This window comes from Acomys minous (assembly GCF_964271855.1).
Source record: "Acomys minous genome assembly, chromosome: 6".
NCBI lineage: Eukaryota > Metazoa > Chordata > Mammalia > Rodentia > Muridae > Acomys > Acomys minous.
The window spans coordinates 35836587-35858867 of NC_140487.1; the positions used below are offsets into that span (position 1 = coordinate 35836587).

General features: G+C 43.3%; 2 protein-coding genes across 6 annotated transcripts in view; one reads left to right on the forward strand and one right to left on the reverse strand.

The window, feature by feature from the left end:
• The window catches only part of PHTF2 (putative homeodomain transcription factor 2), a 107290-nt gene extending 92006 nt beyond the window's left edge, over positions 1 to 15284 (reverse strand). For 3 of the 5 annotated variants that reach the window (XM_084787284.1, XM_084787285.1, XM_084787282.1), the window contains exons 1-2: positions 15148 to 15284; positions 11619 to 11715 (exon numbers count right to left, since the gene is read on the reverse strand). The gene's annotated coding sequence lies outside the window, so the exon portion shown is untranslated. The remainder of the gene's footprint in view (positions 1 to 11618; positions 11716 to 15147) is intronic. The other 2 variants (XM_084787286.1, XM_084787283.1) reach the window with 2 other exon arrangements.
• Positions 15285 to 15383: 99 nt separating this feature from the next.
• TMEM60 (transmembrane protein 60) lies at positions 15384 to 19932 on the forward strand. The gene is made up of 2 exons (XM_084787303.1): positions 15384 to 15829; positions 18814 to 19932. Exon 2 carries the CDS (start codon positions 18864 to 18866, stop codon positions 19263 to 19265), a length of 402 nt encoding a protein of 133 aa, XP_084643429.1. The 5' UTR covers positions 15384 to 15829; positions 18814 to 18863; the 3' UTR covers positions 19266 to 19932.
• The last annotated feature ends 2349 nt before the right edge of the window (positions 19933 to 22281 follow it).

Consider the following 22281-nt stretch of genomic DNA (forward strand, 5'->3'; position numbering starts at 1 on the left):
AGGGAGAATTTCTAGTTAGAGCACAGCCTGGGTTACCGAGTGAATTCAGGCCAACTTGGGAACATAGTAATAAGATTCTGTCTCAGAAAAACAAACAAATATAAATAAAAGTGATGCTACAATAAAGAAACCCAGATGATCTCCTTAACTAAATAATCAAAATTATCATTACAGCATTTGATTCCCCACATACTAAGAAAACAGTATCATGTCTGGGGTATCTCTGCCCCAAGTAAGAAATCTGATTATAAACATGAAAATCGGTCACACTAATATAGAAAAATGTTCTACAAAATAACTGTCCTCAATGTTTTTAAAATGTCAGTAATGAGATACAAATACAGGCTCAAGAGCCATTCTGTTGTTTAAAGGAAATAGAGATGTGACAACTAAATGTGCTGTGAGCCGGGGACCTTCTTCTGCTCCACAGCACAAACTATGGTAATTAGTGAAATGTGAACATCTGCACACTAAAAACCAGTAATACAGAATTTGGTCATCTCATACACACTTTGTCTACAGAAGATCTTGGATGTAAGACTTACTAGCAAGACAAACTGAGAATGCTCTAATGTAATATACTCAGTATATGAATCAAGATCATAACTCACAGAGCTCTGCCTGCCTCTGCCTCCCAGAATGGTGAGATTACCAACATGCGCCACCAAGCCCAGTCTAGCAGAAACAATTCTTAACAAAATAAACAGCATCAAAGGGAAGGTTCTCAATCTCTCAAAGGAAGCTGACAAAGCAGGACCTAATGGACTGACCTGTTTCCAGATTCTTTACCTCTGTACTGGAATAATGTCTGCCGGGCGGTGGTGGTGCGCACCTTTAATCCCAGCATTCGGGAGGCAGAGGCAGAGGCAGGCAGATCTCTGAGTTTAAGCAGGCCTAGATTACAGAGTGAGTTCCGGGACAGCTAGGGCTACACAGAGAAACTCTGGGGGGGGGGGGCAGTAACAACAAACAAAACAACAGGAAGAAAGAAAATGATTTCAATAATATTTAAAAGAATACAAAGAAAATACAGATTGGAACAATATAAAGTATGCAACTATCTAGCATTCAGAAAAAAATTTACCAGGCATAAAAACAAAACAAAACAAAATAACAGTGTAACTATAAGGAAGCCGGAGGGAGGGCAGGACAGAAATAAAAGTAAGGAAGATGACAGGATTTGTAAACAAGAATATTTAAACATATAGTTTTAATACCAATTAGTTTGGGCTGGAGAGATGGCTCAGAGGTTAAGGGCACTGACTGCTCCTCCAGAGGTCCTGAGTTCAATTCCTAGCAACCACATGGTGCCTCACAACATCTATAATGTGATCTAATGCCCTCTTCTGGCCTGCAGGTGTACATGCAGGCAGAGCACTGTATACATAATAATAAAGTAATAAATCTTTTTTTTAAATACTAATTAGTTTAATATAAAATAGTGATATAAAACATTGCTGGAAGAAACTGGACATTTGAAAAGAAAATTACTGAATGCTCACTGACTGAAAGACTTGATACCATTAAGATGCACACAATATTCAAAATAATCTACAGACTCAGTCCAATACCTATCAAAATTCCAATGGCATGTTTTCAGATACAGAAATTTACAGGGCCTGAAAGTAAAGCCAAAACAGTTGAGAACACCTGTGGGACAATAAAATATATTGCAGAGCTATAATAATAACAACAGTGGTACTGACAAAAACGGAAAAAGACAAATGAAATAGTTGAAACTCCATGGACATGGTCTAACAGTATCCAACAGAGATAGTAAGCCCACTCGATGGCAGAAGCACAAACCCCTCCATCGCAAATGTTATTTGAAATATGGGTGTCTACAGGCAAGACAATGAAGATAGCCCATTGTCTTAAGCTATATACAATTTTACTTCAATTACTTCCTTAGATTATAAAATATGTAGAAAAATGCACAAAAAGACTACGGCACCAGGGAGGGATGCAGTTCAGCTGGTAGTGTGCGTCCCTATCTGTAAGAGAGCACTTACGTAGCATGGTCAACGGCCTGACCTTCAGTCCCACCACCAAAACCAAGTCTTTCAGACATAAAAAAGGCTGACAGAATTCAGCAGCAGAAACTTGGTACTAAAGCAACTACTATGTCCATCCTTCAGGCAAAAGGAAAACGATATCAATGCAAAACTACGTCCATTGGAAGGAATTAAGAGCTCTAAAAACTGTGATTAAGCTTTTAAGAGCCTCTTTTCCTAAAATTTTCTATATATTCCTTTAATAAAATTGGGGGTGGGGCAGTTATGAAAATATTTTAACAATGTATTCTAAGGTTTAAACATACATATAGAGCTAAATGTATACATGACAAGTTTTGGGAGGAGGGGGAGTTTTCATTTGTTTGTGTTTACTTTTTCGTTTTTCAAGACAGGGCTTCTCTGTGCAGCAACTCTGGCTGTCACAGAGCTCGATCTGTAGACCAGGCTGGCCTTGCCTGCCTCTGTGTCCTGAGTGCTGGGATTAAACACATACAACACACACACACACACACACACACACACACACACACACACACAGCCAATATCAAGATGTTCTGAGACAGGATTTTTCCATGTCTACCTGTACCAGCCAGCCCTCTGCAGGAATTACAGGCAAGAATGTGGTAGCACCACCCAGCGAACACACCAAGTGTAAAAGAGAAGCAGAGTGTGATGTGATGCTGCACAACACACAACACTTTGTACTTCGACATTATAAGCTATATGCTGGCCAATACAAACAAGCAATGACCGCAGCAGCAGTAGCCAGCCCACAAAGCAAAAAAGGGACAAATAAAACAGCAAGATGTTAGATTTAGGCCAGGTGTGGTGGTGGCACATGCTTTTAGTCCCAGAGCTCGGGAAGCAAAGGTAGAGACATTTCTGTGAGTTCCAGGCCAGGGCTATACTATGAGACAACAGTACAACAACAACAACAAGACGGTAGATTTAAAACCAACAATAGCAACAATCACATTAAATGTGAATGGCCCAAATTAATTAAGAGATGATAAAGTGGATTTTAAAATGCAAGCCAGAGCTAAATGCTATCACCTGGAACTCATCTGACACATAGGTCTCTGGGCCTGGTGTGTGCTGACCAGACTATTTAACCAACTGGTGGGCTCAACAGAAACACTGTCTCAAAAAACAGGGTGGAAGAGTTATTGAGAAAAACACCTGACAATGACCTTTGCCACACATATGCACACACAAAACACATGCATGCATTTATACTTATATATACAAATTAATAAGTAAATCTCCAAAATTAAAATAATATACTATGCTAACAGTAATCAAAGGAAGCTCAGAGGCCATGCAAACCAGATTTCAGACCACAGTATATCATCAGAATTAAGAGAGCAACAATTTTATTATATTGAATAAAGGACTCCAATTCATTGAGAGATCATAAAATCCAAAATATGAATGACTGCAGTGACAGAACTTCAAAATGTATTAAGCAGAAATTGCTAGAAAATCCAATCAGTCCACAGATTAAAAGAGCAAGCAGAGAAAGAAAACAAAACTAAACTAAACTAAAGGCGATTAAAGAGTTAATGCTATCAACCAACTGAACTGCACTGGCATTTACACAGCACTCCACCCACCAGGACTCTTTTCAAGAGCATGTAAGGAACCAAGCCACCTTTAATCTCAGCACTTGGGAAGACAGTCAGGAGGGTTACCACAAGTTCCACACCAGTCCAGCTACAAAATGAGACCATCTCAAAAACAAAATTAACCCACAGTAAATAGACACAGACCATACTGAGGGTTAATTTTTAAAAAAGTCTTACTACATTTAAAATGGGGCTAGCAAGATGACTCACAGGAAAAACTGCTTGCCACCAAGCCTGACAATCTGAGTTTGATCCTAGGAACTCATATGGTAGAAGGAGAAAACCAAATCCTACAAGCTGTCCTCTGACTTCCACACATAAGCCGCAGCATGTGCACTGTGCCCGCATGTCCACGTGGGCAGCACACATGCACGCACATGCAAGCACAAACACAGAAAACACACACATAAAATAAATGCGTATTAAAATTTTTTAGTAAAAAAAGGAAAATGAAGATGTAAGATACCAAAATCTGTAGAATCAAAACAGTATTTAAGAGGCGCTAATAAACAGTTCTTTAAAAATAAGTAAACAGTCAATAAACTTATGGGGAACAAAAGCTCTATTTCACTAGCCATCAAATCAAAACTACAAATGCAAATCAAAACCACACTGAGATTCCACCTTGTTCGAGTCAGAATGTCAGTTATGAAGAAAACAAGTAACAGCAAATGGTGGAAAGGCTGGAGACAAAAGGGAACTCTGTACCACAATAGTGGGACCGTGAACTAGTCTAGCCACTGCCGAGGTCAGTGCAGAGGTTTCGTACAGGACCAACAACACATCTTCTGTGTGAGTCAGCTCTACCCCTGCTGGGTGCATGCCCACAGGACTCCAAGTCAGTGTGTGCCACAGACCCCGCTCAGCGATGTTTACTGTGGCAGCACTCACAACAGCTGCAGTACGGGGCCATCCTAGGTGCCCAACAGAAGAATGAGGAGGAAAATGTGCACATGTACCTCATGGAACTTGTTTCCGCCATAAGGAACAAAGCTGTATCATTTGCAGAATGCAACTGGACATAATCACATTAATGCTTTAAGCCAATCTCAGACAAATATGTTCTCTCTTATTTGTGAGGTCAAGCTTACACACACACACAAACACAAACATGCATCATGAACATAGAACTACCTAGGGAGTCAAAGGCTACTAGCAGGAGGAGGAAGGGGAGACAGGGAGAACAGCAAGACATGTGGTGAAAATATACAACTTAAATACACACAAATGTTTTAAAAGCAAATATATATATATTTATTTAAATAAATATGTGTATTTATTTTGCTTTGTTTTGTTTTTGCTTTTTCCTGACTGGGTTTCTCTGTATAATAGCCATGGCCTCAGCTTCCCAAGTGCTGGGATTAAAGGTGTGTGCTACTACATCCAGCTCCTCAAAGTAATTTTTTAAAAGATTTTATTTATTTATTTTATGTATGAGTGCTCTAACTGCATGTACACCTGCATGCCAGAAGATGGCATTTAGATGGTTGTGAGCCACCACGTGGTTGCTAGGAGAATTGAACTCAGGACCTCTGGAAGAGCAGACAGTGCTCTTAACTGCTGAGCCATCTCTCCAGCTCAGTACTTTTAAAAATATATTTTATTAATTTATTCATATTACATCTCAATTGCTATCCCATCCCTTGGATCCTCCCACTCCTCTCTCCCTCCCTTTTTCCCCTTCCTCCCTTCTCCTATGTCTGTGACTGAGGGGGACCTCCTCCCCCTGTATATGCTCAATGGTATCAAGTCTCTTCTTGGTAGCCTGCTATCCTTCCTCTGAGTGCCACCAGGCCTCCCCATCCAGGGGATGTGGTCAAATATGGGGCACCAGAGTTCATGTGAAAGTCAGACCCCACTCTCCACTCAACTGTGGAGAATGTCTTGTACTTGGCTGGTGCCATAGTTTGAGCAGGAAGGACCCCAGGACCCAGATCCACCCATCATAATGTTCTTCTTGTAGGTTTCTAGGACCCTCTGGATCCTTCTATTTCCCCATTCTCCTATGCTTCTCTCATCTAGAGTCCCCCTCCCCTCTGTTCCACTTTCCTGGTAAGTGAAGACTTTCGTGGGACATGCCCCTTGGGCTAGTGTCCAGATATAAGTGAGTATATACCATTTGAGTCTTTCTGCTTCTGGGTGAACTCACTCATTATGATTATTTGTAGTTCAATCCATTTGTCCACAAATTTCGGGAATTCCTTGTTTTTAATAGCTGAGTAGTATTCCATAGTGTAAATGTACCACAGTTTCTTTATCCGTTCTTCTACTGAGGGACACCTAGGCTGTTTCCAGGTTCTGGCTATTATGAATAAGGCCACTATGAAGATGGTTGAGCAAATGTTCTTGTTGTGTGCTGGAGGAGTAGAATAGCTGGGTCTTGAGGAAGCCTTATTCCCAGTTTTCGGAGATAGCGCCAGATAGATTTCCAAAGTGGCTGTACTAGTTTGCATTCCCAGCAGCAATGAAGGAGTGTTCCTCTCTCCCCACATCCTCACCAGCATGTGGTGTCACTTGAATTTTTGATCTTAGCCATTCTTATGGGTGTAAGAGTAAGATGGAATCTCAGAGTTTTTGTTTTTGTTTTTTTTAAAGACTTATTTACTTAGGGATTAGAGAGATGGCTCAATGGTAAAGAGCACTGACTGCTCTTCCAAAGGTCTTATGTTCAATTCCCAGCAACCACATGATGGCTCATGACCATCTGTAATGAGATCTGGTGGCTTCTTGTGGTAGGTAGGTGCATATGCAAAATACTGTATAAATAATAAATAAATCTTTAAAAACAGAAAAAGAAAGATTATTTATTTATCACGTATACAATGTTCTGCCTGCAGGCCAAAAGGGGGCACCAGATCTCATTATAGATGGTTTTGAGCTACCATGTGGTTGCTAGGAATTGAACTCAGGAACTTTGGAAGAACAGCCAGTGCTCATAACCACTGTCTGAGCCATCTATCTCTCCAGGCCCCTAAAAGTAAAACTTTAAAAGCACCATCTAAGAGAAAATTTTATAGAATTAAACTTTTATTTTGCAGGAGAATAAAGATTTCAAATGAGCTAAGTTTCCACCTCAGGACACGAGTAAGTCAAATGCAAAAATAATTTAAGCTAAGCAAAGACGAAAATGAATAAAGAATAAAAATCAGTGATGTTGAGTATAAACAATCAACAGGAAAACCAAAAGCGGGTTCATTGATATACTCAATAAAGCAGATAAACCCTTAGGCAGATCTCACTGGGAAGTGGGGTGACAAGTTCCCAGAATCAGGTATAGGAGTAAGAGTAGAATCACCATATATATGCCTGGCACGGTGGGGCACACACACCCTTAATCCCAGAACTCAGCAGGCAGAGACAGGTGCATCTCTGTGAGCTCAAGGCTAGACTGGCTACAAAGTGAGTTCCAGGACAACAGAGCTACACAGAGAAACCCTGTCTCAAAAAGTAGATAGATAGATGACAGACAGACAGATAATAAATAGAAGGAAAGAAAGAAAGAAAGAAAGAAAGAAAGAAAGAAAGAAAGGAAAAGAAAGGAAGGAAGGAAGGAAGGGGAGGGAGGGGCAGGAACATCACTAAAGATTTTTTTTCCTTTTGAAACAATCTTTCATTATGTAGCCCTGTGGCTCACTATATAAAGCAAGCTTGCCCTGAACTCACAGAACCAAGACATCAATGCTCAGTGAAGAAGAAACAAATATGGTCAGGCCATATTATTATACCTATAGTTGTAATTCTCCCTTGAACGAAACCTCCAGACCCAGATACATAATCACTCAAAACTGTTGAAACTTAAAGTACATGGATTCAGTATTTATGTAGTTTGTGCACACACATTTTATAGAATCATGATATGATTATGTTAATAATCTAGAAACAATATGGAGGAAGGTAATAGGTGAAAAACTGATTACAATGAGGCTAAAGCAAAAGCAAAGACATCAACAGAATTAACTTGAAGATGATGGGGGCCGGAACCAAGCCAGGCAACGGGATTAGATTTAGTTTCTTGTTTGGGTGCTGGACGGGACATGGTTGAAAGATAATTATTACAGAGAATGACCAAATGTAGTTATTAATTAGGCATGGAAGACATGGGAAGGCCTAATAAACATACTCCACCGTTCTTGGCTAACGCAACGTAAGAACCACCCAGCCAGATAGGGAAGGCAAGAAGAAAACAGACTGGGAAACAAGGTCAGTTTACTTTCCAAAACGTTTTACATTTGTATACTCAGCACCCAAAAGAGTAGGCAAAGGGATGGATGGTGTAAACAGGAAATACATAGTCTAATTTCTCTATCACCCGCGATTACTTGCATTTAAAGCCTTCTACAATTATATTATTAAAGGCTTGGGACCAAGATCTGGAAGTAAGGAATCTAAGTTCTATTCCACAAGAAGAACTCAGCACCTGGTATTGTAAACATGGTCCAAAGCCCATGGCTAGGTAGGTCACAGGCCTTAGAGGGTTCTGCTGAATGCTTATGTTGTCAAACTGCCTTCTAAATATTTAGTCTGTATGCACAGATTATTAATATTGTCTTCAACTTTAGGCGAGAAGCTTCTCTCTGTGGTAGCCAGCATTTGAAGGTCAAAGGATGGAGAATAGGTGATTGTTGAGTGCACAGCCCTAAATGGGACATCTATTGTAAACTCTGCCCCCAGGGCTCTGGGAACACAGAAGACGGGTCAGAAAACGCACACACACGGGTTGAGAAGAGCATTGTCTTCTGGACATGGCACAGCTGTGACACTCACTACAGCTCTGGTACCTACACAAGATCAAGCCAACAATATGAGTCAACACTCCTACAGGCAGCACTAGCTAGACTGAGTAGGTTATCAACAAAAAAAGAAGCAGACACAGAAGTGAGGCTATGATGGGGCAGTGGACTGCATGGGAGGAGACAGCTGGGGCTGTGTCAAGTGGTTAAAAAGTATCCGATCAAACAAGGTAGAGCTGACATGCTTTGAATGAGAACGGCCCCCACGGGTTCGTGTGTTTAAATGTTTGGTACCAAGCTGACAGAACTGTTCGGAAAGATTAGGAAGTATGGCCTTGTTGGAGGAGATAAGCTTTCAAAAGCCCACGCCATTCCCAGTTCTCTCTCTCTCTCTGCCTTGTACTTGAGGATGAGATATAGGCTCTCAGGCCCAGCTTCAGCAACAGCCTGCCTGCTGCCATGGTTCCCGCCATGATGATGACGGGCTAGCTAAGCCTCTTGAAACTGCAGGGCCCCAATGAACTCTGCTAACAGGTTGCCTTGACTATGGGGACTTTCGAAAACAGACTACATTTATTTTGCATTATGATATGTCTACAAGTCTATGGGAGCCAGGGAGTGGAATGTGGTGTTTTGAATGGCCCCCATAGGCTCATATATTAAAATGCTTGGTCCCCAGTCTGAGGTTTCAAAAGCCCAGACCATTCCCAGTTAGCGCATGCAGGACGCACTTGCGTACACACTCTCCCCTCTCCCTCATGCTTGTGGATGAGATGTAGCGCTCAGCTCTTGCTCGGGTGCCATGCCTGCATGCCATCCATGCTCCCTGCGATGCCTGCCATGTACTAGCTTTCTGAAACTGTAAGCACAATAAGCTCTTCTGTAACTTGTCTTGGTCATGGTCTTTCACCACAGCAGTAGAAAGGTAACTAAGACACAGCCCAACTGGCTAGCTCAGTGGGTAAAGCACTTGCCACACAAGCCTGCCTTCTAAGTCTGAGCCCTGGAACCCACATAGAGATAGAAGGAGGGAACCAACTCCATCAATTCTGGCCTGCATACACATGTTGTGACACACCCACGCCCATGTATCATACGCAAACATTATAATCAAACTTTTTAAAAACAACAAACATTTTTTCAATGAAATAATTAATGGCTTGTCTCTATTAAAGATTTTAAGAATATGGGCCCAAGACACGGCTCAATTATCACTTCCCTTCAAGCATGGGGACCTGAGATCTGTTCCCCAAAACCCACATAATCCCAGCACATCACCTGGGTGGTAAAGACAGGAGGATCGGGGCTCGCTGGCCAGCCTGTCTAGCCAGATCAGTGACTCAAAGTCCAGTGAGGGATGGAGAACGATGAGGAAGACAGCCAACGCCTGGCCTATCAGCACACACCAACACGCATAAGCACACACGCCCTCTGCCCCCATACATGTAAACATATGTAGTGGAAGTTTTGGTGTCTTTAAAAACTCAATTATGCTATATAAACATGTTTTTGTTTCAATCCCAGGAGTGGGGTATGGAGGTACTTTAGATTGTCCACAGCGGTCCACTACTTGCCTCATGCAGGCTCTGAGAGGGGCACACTCCTTGCCAGCCGCAGATAGTTTAATTCTGACCACTATAGAGAGAGAGAGCAAATGCCAGAGCCAGGAGAGAGACTGGGGAGGGGAGTGCACCCCTGCTGCGCCTGGTTGCTGCTGTTGCAGTTTGATGAGAAGAAGTTGGAGATCTCCTGAAACTACGATTTCCCTACGGAACCCAGGCCCCTAACCAACATGAGGTAGCTAAAGCGAACTTTGTCCCCTTTCCCAACTAACTTTCTTTCCTACCTGGTGTTGGAGTATTGGAGGGACCTGGTGTTGGAGTAAGGGAAGTAGAAATATAAAAAACTTAAGTAAAATAGATTTTTAAATGCACACCAACATACATATCACCCACAAACACAGAAAAAAATATTTTACGATGAACAGGAGGTATAAGGAAAAACAAGTCCCTTTATCTATATACTTTATTCACATTGCTGGGACCCAATTTCGGTGATTTTATGTTTTTGTCATTAAGAATAAGAAATCCTAAAAACCTAAACTATGAAATTTGCTCTACATACACAGCATGTGGCTGCAGTAGTCCTTTACTGAACACTGCCTGCGAACGGCTTAGCAGAGTGCTGCCTCTTGAGTTATTTTCCTGTTTGCCATTTTCTGGTTTTGTTACCTTTAGCTGGGGCTTTGTATTTGTTTTTCTTTGTTTAGTTCTTGAGTTAGAGTTGCTTCACTAAGTAGACTCGCTGACCAGGCACTCACTACATAAACAGAGATGGCCCTGACTCACAATGATCTGCCAGCCTCTGCCTCCTGAGTGCTGGATTAAAATTGTGTGCCACCACACCCAGATGTTTCTTTGTTTTTAGAAGTTCAATATGGTCAAATAATCACAACAATCAGCTTTGAGTAAGCCTTATAAGCCAAGCACTATGCAAAGGTATCTAATATCTCACTTAAAATTTTAAGAGTTAAACAAGATTGGCATCTCTATTTTATGAATAAAACCAAACTTCAAAAGGGTCGCCCAGAGTTGCCGAACTGGTGAATGACAGAATTCAGACCCGAGTTCTTGTGCAGACATCTTCCAAATATCCTTCATAAATTTTTGCTTTATTTTTTTCAGATCCTATATTCAATGTTTTATTAATATTTTACTTGAGGTTTTATTAAGCATTATCAGCTCTTTAAACTTTCTGCAGATAAACTCCTAACCGTCCCTCTACTGCTTCTACATCCAGAAAGCTGCATTCTTTTCTTTACTTCCTCTCATTAAATGATTATTATCAGGTAGGTCTTCAGCCACAGCCATTTCCTGCCCCAGTTCAGGTTCACCACTCAGAATTAAAGCCAGCATACTTTCTCTCTGGTCTAGTGTTCACAAAGCCTACCTGCTCTAGGAGGCAGTCAGCATTTTCATTGGCACACTAACCTCTGGATGTGCTTTTCAGCCATTTGCATGACACTAACAACCTGAACTGGAAATGCCGCCGCCCTAAATGTCATATGCATTTTCATCTTAGTCATCTACTTCTGGTGATAAGTGATGGCTCAGCTTTATAACCCAATGTGTCTATAGCTCCATGCTAACCAGAGAAATGTAAGCGTGGGACCTTGCTCTCAGTTTCAAGCTCCACCATCATATCCCAAGCTAGTTTTAAGACCGTAGGCTGGCTGTGCTGGCACGTACCTTTAATCCCAGGCAGAGGAAATAGAATCTATGCAGTTCAAGGCCAGAGTGGTCTACATAGAAGAGTTCGGGTCAGCTGAGGCTACATAATGAGACTCTGTTTCAAAAAAGAAAAAAAAAAAGATAGTCAACAAATAAAGGAGTTTCTAGACTAGGTAAAGAGATTAGAGACAACAAAAGCCACTTTAAGATTTCAATATAAAGAATGCCAAAATTTATTCTATAAAGTAAGTGCAAGTACCACTAGGAGAGTTGTCAGTCTTCATTTAGAGCTTAGAATGGAAAATCTCAAGGAAAGGATGAAATGCCTTAAACACACTGAATAGGCACTGGGAAAATAAGTGTTGAAGGGTAAGTACTAGGTAAAAACACAGCAGGCAGATTCCATGGTGGGGGTTTAAAAGAGAACGGCCCCCACGGGCTCAGGCATCTGAATGTGTGGGGCACCCAGTTAGAAACTGCTTGAGAAGAATTGAGAGGTGTGGCCTTGTTGGAGTTGTGTCACTGGAAAGCTGAAAGCCCATTTATTCCCAGTTTCTTTCTCTCTCTCTCCCCCTCCTTCTCTCTCTCTGTTTCTTTATGTCTCTCTCTAATCTGTCTCTCTTTCTGTTTCTCTCTCTCTCTCTCTCTCTCTCTCTCTCTCTCTCTGTGCAGATCAAGATATAATTTCTCAGCTGCTATTTGGGGCCCTGCCTGATGCCATGCTCTCCACACAATAACGGTCGTGGACTCTTAACCTATACAACCACAAGCCCCAAATTAAAGACTTTCTTTTATATGTGCTTTGGTCATGGTGTTTTGTCATAGCAAAAAAAAAAAAGTACCTAAGATGGTTTAGTATTTAAGTTTGCAATTGCCAACCATCAACAGTGGGTAAGCGCAGTGCTCAGCTAATCCTATGTGAATTAGCACTCACCGTGGGGACTCACCAGTCCTTGCATCTAACGCCACAGTGCTCATTCTCTCAGTCGAGACCCTGCTCTGCACTGCCTTCTCCTGTACGGAGCATCTCCTTCCCTACTTATGGAAACGACTTCTAAGACACCAGTGCCCTGAGACAGCTCCTCCCTGGACCTCCTTCGCTTAAAATATAAAAAGTATGTGTTCTTTCTTCTTTGTTCAGTGCTTATCATGTCTCAATACAGGCTATTTTTTACTTGGTACTTAATATCCACTTAGAAGTACTATCTTCTCTGCTAAACAAATAAGGAAACTGATGCAGGGATCACATTCACAGTAGAAGGAGGAGGAGGAGGAGGAGCAGAGGAGGAGGAAGATGATCATCAACAGGGATTCAACTGCTGACAGTCGTTTGTCTGGTTTTATGTGCATTGGTGTTTTCTCTGCATGGATGTTAGGTCCCCTGGAACTAGAGCTGCAGCCAGCAGTGAGCAGCCGTGTGGTGCTGAAAGCTGAGCCCAGGGCCTGGGCTCTTAACCACTGAGCCATCTCTCCAGCCCCTTTGGTTGGGTTTTTATTGTTGCTGTCTGAGAAAGGGTCTCACAGTGTGTAGACTTGGCTGTCCTACAATTCAGATATCCCCCTGCCTCTGCCTAGCAAATGCTAGACAGCATTAAAGGCACATGTGTGCTCATACTTGGCCCTGGTGACTATTCCTTACACTCTCCATGAAGTCAGGCAGACTGCACACATTCTGCCACAATATAATGAGGTAAAACCATTTAACTATCTGTCCTCTTAAAAGGCTGACTGCTGAGAACAGTGAAAGTGACCGAGTCCATGCCTATGTCTTCAACAGCACTCATGACTGCCTATTACACAGGGATCTGCAAGTGTTACAACAATGCGCCCTGGGATTCAGGGTATCACTCTGCAGCACGGTTGTCTATTGTCAGTCTCTTTCTACCAAGTCTAACCCAGGTTTACTGCAGTGGTAAAGCATAATGGCTTGAAATGTAGTCCTCATAATTAAATTGGTTATGAGTGAATCCATCAACTAATTACCATCTTAGTTGTAAAACAGAGCATAGTAATTAGTCATTGGATTAAATGAGATAATACATAAATAGTCCAACTAATTTCTCATCTTCATTTTTTTTCAACATAGTAACATAAATCCTCTTAGTGAAGCCATACACGTTACAAATTCCTTACAATTATACATAAAATGGGCTAGCAAAAAAAATTTCCACTTAAATCTGTTCAGGTCATCTTTATTTTTAGGATCAACTATCCAGTGCCAATTTGGCCTTTAAAATATTTACTTTTGCAGGCTTGACTATACAAGAGTACCTACCCACAATGTTAACTACAATTGGATAGATTTTTTTTTTCATGCTGTACTACAATATGGTAAAAGTCAGAAACCCGGGCACCTAACATCTACTGTCTAATACATAAGCATAATATCTTCCCTGGGCAGGAGGCAAACTATTTCCAACTTCCAAAGGGGGCGGGGAGGGGAAGGATTAAAATTTTCCTGGAACCACCTTGTTGTTTTCTGGTCCCAGACACGGCTCAGTCTACCCGGACATTCCCTCTGAAGTCTGGCATCTGAGACATAAAGCTCACAGGATTGCCCGTTTCTTTCTCTTTTAATCTATAGCCTGTATACCAAACCGAAGTTAGGACTTGAGCAAAAGTGCACGGTCCAGTTTCGGGAAAAAAGGATTTACAAAAGTACCTAGCAGAGTCAAACCCAAGTTTATAATCAAAGATTCATTAGAAGAAAAAAGGGCAAGAAACGCTTAGAAGTGTTTGACGAAAGCAATAGGAAAAAAATTACACACTTAAAGTAACATCAAAGTAAGCAACATCTACTACTGACAAAATAATTGTAAACTGCATACCTAATTTCATCACTTCCTAAGTATGTAATGCCCACACGGAGATTAATTAATTGTTCCAGATTGTACTTTCCCGGTCGCACATGTTAATGCAGTTCCTCGGTTTTGTCAGGATAAAAATAAAATGAATAACAAAATGGTCCCTGAAGTTTAACAAGGCGGTAATGAGTTAGAAAGCACAATACCAGAACAATACCGGACCGCCGGCTGTCCACACGCGGTACAAACAAGGTGAAGCATGCCTACGGAGCGCGGCATTGTTTGCAGACCTGCAAGGCCCGCGCACAGGACTCGAGCAGCCGCCCCTCCGCAGTCCCCAGAGGATCCGCAACTCAAGTGTGCCGGGGCTGCGGGGAGCAGCGCCTGCACGCGGGGCGACCGCTCCGCGAGCCCGCGCCTCCCGCCGCTAGCGGACCTCGCGTGGGCCCGGGCCAGGCCACCCGCCGCCCCCCACACGCCCTCTGGGGACCGCGCGACCCCACGCCCGCGGAGCGCAAGGGCACCGACACCGGGCGCCGGGCTTCGGGCCGCAGCCGCCGCTGCCCCGGCGATGGGAGGGGGCCGCGGCCGAGCGGGGCCCGCAGGTGCTCGTGGCAGGGGGCGCCGCGCCGACCCCGGAGCCCGCGCCCCCTTCCCGCCTCCCCGCTCCGCACAGCCCCGGGAGCCTGTCAGAGCGCGGCGACCTCCACATGGCCCGCCGAGCCTGGAGCCGTGGTGCTTACCGTAGCCGCGCCGCTAGGAAGCGGCTAGGAGACGCACAGACACCCGAAGGCAAACGCCGCCACCGCCGCCGCCGGAGCCCGAAGAGCTACAGCCCCGCCGCCGGCGGCGCGCTCCCTCCACCCTCCCGCCGGCCCCGCGCTCCGCCCCCTACCCCCGCCCCCCTCCCCCGGACCGCCCCGCCCCTCGCTTCCCCACGGCTTGCCACGGAGTCTGCGCCGGGGCCCACAGGTCGCCGGGGCGGGGCAATGCGAGGGCGGGGCCGACGCCGGGCGTGAGCCGAAAACTGACTTTTCTCCCAACCTATAGGACTAAGAGGCGGGTCCAGTGGGCGTGTTCATTGCTGCCCTTTTGTCGAACCAGAAAGGAGGGCGGCCGGTTACTGGCGACCAAATGGGCCAATGACCGAGGGGAAGGGGCCTATGGACGCCGAACGGCGTCCTCTCCGCTCTCCCGGATAGGCCGACGGCGGCAGGACCAGCCCCGGATGTGGGCGGAGCCCTGAGGTGTGCCGGGCGTCCGCTGCGGCGGTTTGGAGAGGCGGAACTCTATCTTCTCCTCAATTATCATGTGAGGGGTTAAGAATTTAATGGGGGGCAAAGTGTGGAAGAGGACTAGGATCCAAACTGGCGGTTTTTCTGACCTTCGCTGCCCTCTCGGCTCTCCCGCCAGCCGCGCTACCAGGTGAGTCGGGAGTTCGGCCCTTGCCCTCTCGGTGCCGCGGCGCTGCCTCGGGGTGCCTGGGTGACCCTCACCCCGTCCCTCTGCGGCCCCACTAGCGCTCGGACGCGTGGCACGACGCTACGGGGTGCGTCTTGAAAACCCGCATTAAATTCCAACATGCGTTTGAGAGAGTCAGGACAGCCCCGCGAAACCACCGTGGGCATTTGCAGACCAAAGACCAGCATAGTTTGCAGCATCCTGACATTACAGGACAGATGAGCCCTAAAGTCAGCTAAGTTGTACGCAGCGAGGCCACTTATTTTGTAGAGATTTGTGAGCTGATTAAACCGAGCTATCTTTGAGTAAGAAGAGTTCATTTAGAAGAATATTGACAGTACCGGGAGAAGGGAAAGGACCTTGGATGAAGTCGCTACACAAGTGATCCTAGATGCAGATGATAACATAAAAGGCCTGTAGATTTCCATGTGGGAAAAAACTCTGAAGGTTTCAACAGTAGATCCGGAATCATACGAACAAAAACCTGCCTTCTGTGTACCAGAAATAACCACCTTAAGAGGAAATATCTGCTGAGCAAATCTTATCGTAGGAATGCGTCTTTGACCATTCCTTAGAAAGTGGTAGTTTTTTTTTTTAATTCTATTAAAACAATTGAGATCTTTTTGTAAAATTGGAATCTTATGTCATTACTGTAGTTCGGCGTATGTAATGCTCCCAGCGTCCGTTAAATATCAGTAAGGTCGTCTCTCTTTGTTCGAAGTATTTCCCTGCAGCTGAGTTTTGTTGCGACCTACAGTGAGAAAGTTGTAACCCCAATAAGGTTAGGCCCCTGCATCCTTGCACCTCTTGACCTAAAACGCCTGTAATCATTGCATTCAACTTGACACTTGTTCCTGAAGGAGGGGGGGGAAATGAAGTTTGTATTATCCTGGAGTATACAGAAGTTATGTTTAAGGGACGTAATGATCACAAACCTTTGTAACGGTTCTTTAAATTGACCAAATCAGAGGTAGAGCCTGAACATCATTCCTAGGATTAAAAACATAGCTAAGCAGCCTGCACACATCTCCACCTCTGCTTCCGAATTTAATCTCGTTCCACTGTCTGAGGCTTCCAGCAAAGAAGGCCCAGGAAAGACTTAGCCCAGTGTGAGCAGTTCTTAGCCCTCTCCCCTACTTGAATCCTAGCAGTCATGTCAGATAGTTCTTTTGAATTCAAGGCCAGTCCGGTCTATGTAAGCAAAGTTCTAAGCAAGCAAGAGCCACATAGTGAGAGTCTGTCTCAAAAAGAGGGAGAAAGACAGAGGAAGGAAAGGGGGGGAGGAAGGATTTAGAAAGACTTCTAAAAGCCAAAATCCAGCAGTCCAAAGCATTTGCAAACTAAACAAAATGCAAATAAGTCTCAGAAAAAAAGGCGCTAGGACATCCACATCTACCTACTGAACTACTACAGACTTTTACCAAGACTGCAGGGTTTGGGCACAGTATATCAAGCACAGTTGAGCACACTGGTCTGAGGCAGTTGGTTTATGTATCTGGTCCTTCAGCTCTTCCTCTATCTTCCCTAGTACCTGTACCTTTTGTTTACCACTACAGTTTCTGATCTTTCCCCACCCTGCTAGTGTGTGCTCGTCTTCAGTCTTGTCACTTGCCAGTGGCTCCTTTTCCCCCGGGCTTTATCATGGCGTCTACTTTCCTAAATACTACCTCATAGGATGGTATGCTGGTTCAGCAGGCAGCTGCCCCCGAGGTCAGCCTCAGGACCTATGGAGTGGAAGGAGAACTAAGTGCTTCCACTTAGTCCTCTCACAACCTCATGCCCTTTGCTTCACTGTCTTCTTCACATGGCTCAGCTGTTTCCATTTCTTTCCCTTAGTTTAACTACTGACTCAGCTGCATATAGTTTGGCTTTTGATTTCCCATTGTATCTACCCTTAATGGTCAGAAGGTTTCAATTTTTTTAAAAAAATCTTAAATTGTAAAACCATGCATGAAGATTAGATATAATACATTCTTATACCTAAAGCTAAGATATAAGTTAATGCATTCCCAACTGAAAGGGGAAGTTTTTAAGAATTATCTTAGTGATGTTAGCATTGAAAAAATAAGAAAAATTGAAAATATTCTGGAACTGAGTGGGTACTAGACCTTCTAGATGTAACAGACAAAAGTATGGATTATGGGTAGTGGAGAGATGGCTCAGTGATTATAAATGCTTCCTGTTCTTCGGAGGACCTGAGTTCAGTGCCCACTACCCACATCAGGTGGTTCAGGACTATCTGTAATTGTTGATGTTTTCAGTTTGTATTACCCATTCCATTCTTACAAACCTTGTGTCACTTCATGGAGTGGTGGTGGAGGCCTTTAATCTCAGCATTCAGGAGACAGAAGCAGGCAGATGTCTGTGAGTTTGAGGCCAGTTTGGTCTACAAAGCAGTTCCAGGATAGCCAGGGCTATACAGAAAAACCCTGTCTTCAAAATAAAAATACAGCCTGCACCTACAAGACGACTGGAAGGCAGTTCCCAGCACCATTAAAAGGTTCACAACTGCTTGGCACTGTGCTCCAGTGCAGCCTGCTGCTTCTAGCCTCTAAGCGCGCCTGCACTCATGTGAATATACCCACACATACTCATAATTCAGAAGAGAGTATTTTTAAGATGGGGGGGGGGGGAGAGGCTGGAGAGATGGCTCAGTGGTTAAGAGCACTGACTACTCTTCCAGAGATCCTTAGTTCAATTCCCAGCAACCACATGGTGCCTCACCTTTTCCCGTGTGCAGGCATATATGCAGGCAGAGCACTGTATAATCTTTTTTAAAAATTGTGCGTGTGCGCATACACACAGAAGTGGTTGTTGGTGTTGCTACAATGGGTTTTGAGTAGAAGAATACTTTCCAAATTAGAAAGTCTGAGACGTGGGAAGCAGCCAACTTTACTAGGAATCACAGTGGTTTGTGCTCTCAAATCCTGACCTCTTTTCTTTTCTAGGGTGTATCTCCCCTATTCCATCCCTGAAACAGCCTCTCTCAACTGTTTAAATGAGAATGTCCTTGGCTCAGAGAGTACTCCTCACCTGGCTTTTCACACTGCTCTTCCTGATCATGTTGGTGTTGAAGCTGGATGAGAAGGCGCCCTGGAACTGGTTCCTCATATTTATTCCAGTCTGGATATTTGACACTATCCTCCTCGTCATGCTGATTGTGAAAATGGCTGGGCGGTGTAAGTCTGGCTTTGACCCCCGACATGGATCACATAACATTAAAAAGAAAGCCTGGTACCTCGTTGCAATGTTACTGAAGTTAGCCTTCTGCCTCGCACTGTGTGCTAAACTGGAACAGTTTACTACCATGAATCTTTCCTATGTCTTCATTCCTTTATGGGCCTTACTGGCTGGCGCTTTAACAGAACTTGGATATAATGTCTTTTTTGTGAGAGATTGACTTGGAGTACATCGTTTCACTTCTGTTGCTGTTTAACAAGCTATACAGTGTTCTGAATCTTTGCAGGTTTCAATAACAGAGAACTGAGGTGAAATGCCAAGTGTAGTCTTAAACTACTGCACAACAGGATTGGTGAGGCATGAACTTGTAGCCAACCCAAAGCTGAATTTATTCAATATTTGAGTTATTGATATCTCTATTATCCCTGTGTAAATAAAGCTTGTTTGTAACTCATTTTCCCACATGCGTCCTACCTTGATGTAAATAGAAAGCCTTTAGTTACATAACTGTGTAAGTTTACTGGACTGTGGCTCTGTAATAACAAGTAAATATGCTTACAAATTATGAAGGAAAAACTTGTATGGAAATATTTTAGGGATCCCACCTCAGTTTCAACTCAAGAGTCTTCATTTGGCATTTTTATTTAAGATAGACTCAGAGCTTTCTACTGCTTAGGATGAATGACCTGCTTATTATTTAAGTTAGGGGGACCTACTTTCCCTTTCTGTAAGGAATCAGTTGTGCCCATTTGTCCTAGGAGTCTCAGACATAGTGCCTGCCATATGTGGCTACCATAGCAGGGTATTTAACCAATACCAGTAAAACTTCTAAAAAGCTTGGAAGTGAAGCATTTCAAAACCAAAAAATAAAATGACTTTTACTTTTATGTGAATGTTGTGTGTGTTTGCATGAGTGTGTATGCACTGTGTATGCAGCAGCCCTTGGGGACTAGAAGAAAGCACAAGATCCGGCAGAACTAGAGTTGCAGAGGCTGAGACCATTGGGTGCTAGCAATCAAACCCTGATCATCTCTCTGTAAGAGCACCAAGTGCTCAGAACTGCTGGACATAACAAGTACTTTAAAATGTCTTAGCTTTTTTAATTGTGTGTACATGCCTGGTGCCTGCATTTGAGTATGTACAGGAAAATGAAGATGCTTACAGAGCCAGAGATGTCAGAGTTTCTGGAGGTGCAGTTTACAGATGCTTGACTTGGGTGCTGCAATCAAACTGAGGTCCCCTGGAGGAGTGTTAGCTCTTAACCACGCAGCCCCCTCTAGTCCTCAAGAGATTTTGTCCTATGTAGCTTTGACTTTTAGCTCTGACAGCAACCTAACGTGGTTTTGGTGTTTTAAAGGCTCTAAAATGGGCAGTGTGCTGATGCATCCTATAACCTCAGCCCTCAGGTAGAGGAACAGAATTTTGAGCTTGAGGTCAGCCTGGCTGCAGAGACCCTGTCTTAAGTCTCACCATACAGATGATTATTTTCTCACTGCTAGTTTCTGTGATTGTGGGTACCTGTGTGTAGAGGTGTCCATGGGTGTGTGTAGAAGCCAGTCAACATCTGTTGTCTTCCTGAATTGCTGTCCACTGTAGATGTGTTTTTTGGAGACAGGGTCTCTCTGTGTAGCCTTGGCTGTCGTGGAACTCGATCTGTAGACCAGGCTGACCTCAAATTCATAGAGATCCATCTGCCTCCTGAATGCTGGGTTTAAAGGCATGTACCACCACCAGCCCAGTATCCACCATAGTTTTTGAGGCAGGATCTCTCACCAAACCTGGTGTTTGGCAGTTGGCCATTAAGTCCCCTGGATCCAAGACCTACTCGTCTCCACCACCCAAATGTCTAGCTTTTATGTAGGTGCTGGGTATCCAACTCAGCTACTCACACTTCAACAAAAACAAGCATTTAATCCACTGAGTGTCTTTCAAGGCCCCCAGGAGATTGTTTTAATAAATTTCTCCCTTGTAAATAAAGATAACAAAAGCAACCACACATCACAAAAACAAATTATACTAAACTTTTGAAAGTAAAGAGGTAACCAAGTAAGTAAAATCTAGTTACAAATATCTCCCTGTCATGTAACTGGCCATGTAGTGTTATTTTTGAGTATCTAAAAATAAGAAGTCATAAACAGTATTTGGAAGCAAAGATTCCAGGCTTGATCAGGTATCTCCAAGTTTAACTGAGAGATTCAAACTGGTCTCTGGAATATATGATTTTAAGTAAATGCAAATAAAGTTCTCATTGTAATAAACAAGCCACTTAATTCACATAAAATCATCCAAGCAATTGTCTTAACTATAAGCCTTCTAGAGGAAAAAAAAAAGTGTTAAGTCTTCTCCCAGAACAGTTTTAACAAAAAGGTAAGAAATATATGCAAAAGGCAGCACAGTACCCAACCTGCGTACACATGAGGATAAAACAAGTTTATTGGCCTCTGAATGGTTCTCATTGTAGAATTTCTTCTCTTGTGTGACACACCTAAGGCAGCATAAAAAATTATTAATGTATCCCTCAATGACACATTTCAACATCAAGTCATGAGAACCATTAAAAAGAAATAATGCTTACAGGGAAAAATCAGTAATATTACAGGAAATAATGCCTTTCTGTGTTCCTTTTTATAAGATACTTCCTTTATATTTACTAATAAATTGCTAAATAAACACTGCCTCAGGAAACAAACATTATACTAAACTTATGGTTAGCACTTTCTGAGTCTGAGCCAAAGGTTTGTTATTTGAGTAAGCAATCTGTGAGCAAACATCTTCATGAAGGGTTAGCAGGTTGTGACCTGTGAGCATCTCTTTCCCCTGGTTCACTCTATGAAACAGCCACCAATGGAGAAAGGAGAGCTATGTGCTTGGAACAGGTGTGAGCATATCTAACTTTACATCACATCCGTGTCCCAGGAGAGCTATGAACACATCTCTAGGTGACAAGGTCAGATTACAGAAGGTTGAACACCATGAAAAAAGTTTACTACCCTTACAAGTTTGGCCTCTTTTCCAGTTCAGCAAATAAGTGGAATTAATGTTAGCTAATAAACAGAGCTAATAGGGAAAGGGATGTACTTAATTATTTTCATCTATAGAAAGGCAGGCACATCTGCAAGCACTTGAGTCATAAAAGAAAAACAGGCATTTCTCCTTATGGAGAGTGAAATGGTCAACCCCATTAGCATCAACAAACTACCAAATGAATTTACTTAATGTTGGTTTGTTGTTTACAG

What these genes read in the sequence shown, in the direction of transcription:
- TMEM60 (XM_084787303.1), top strand. Translation starts at nt 18,864, where the DNA reads ATGAGAATGTCCTTGGCTCAGAGAGTACTCCTCACCTGGCTTTTCACA.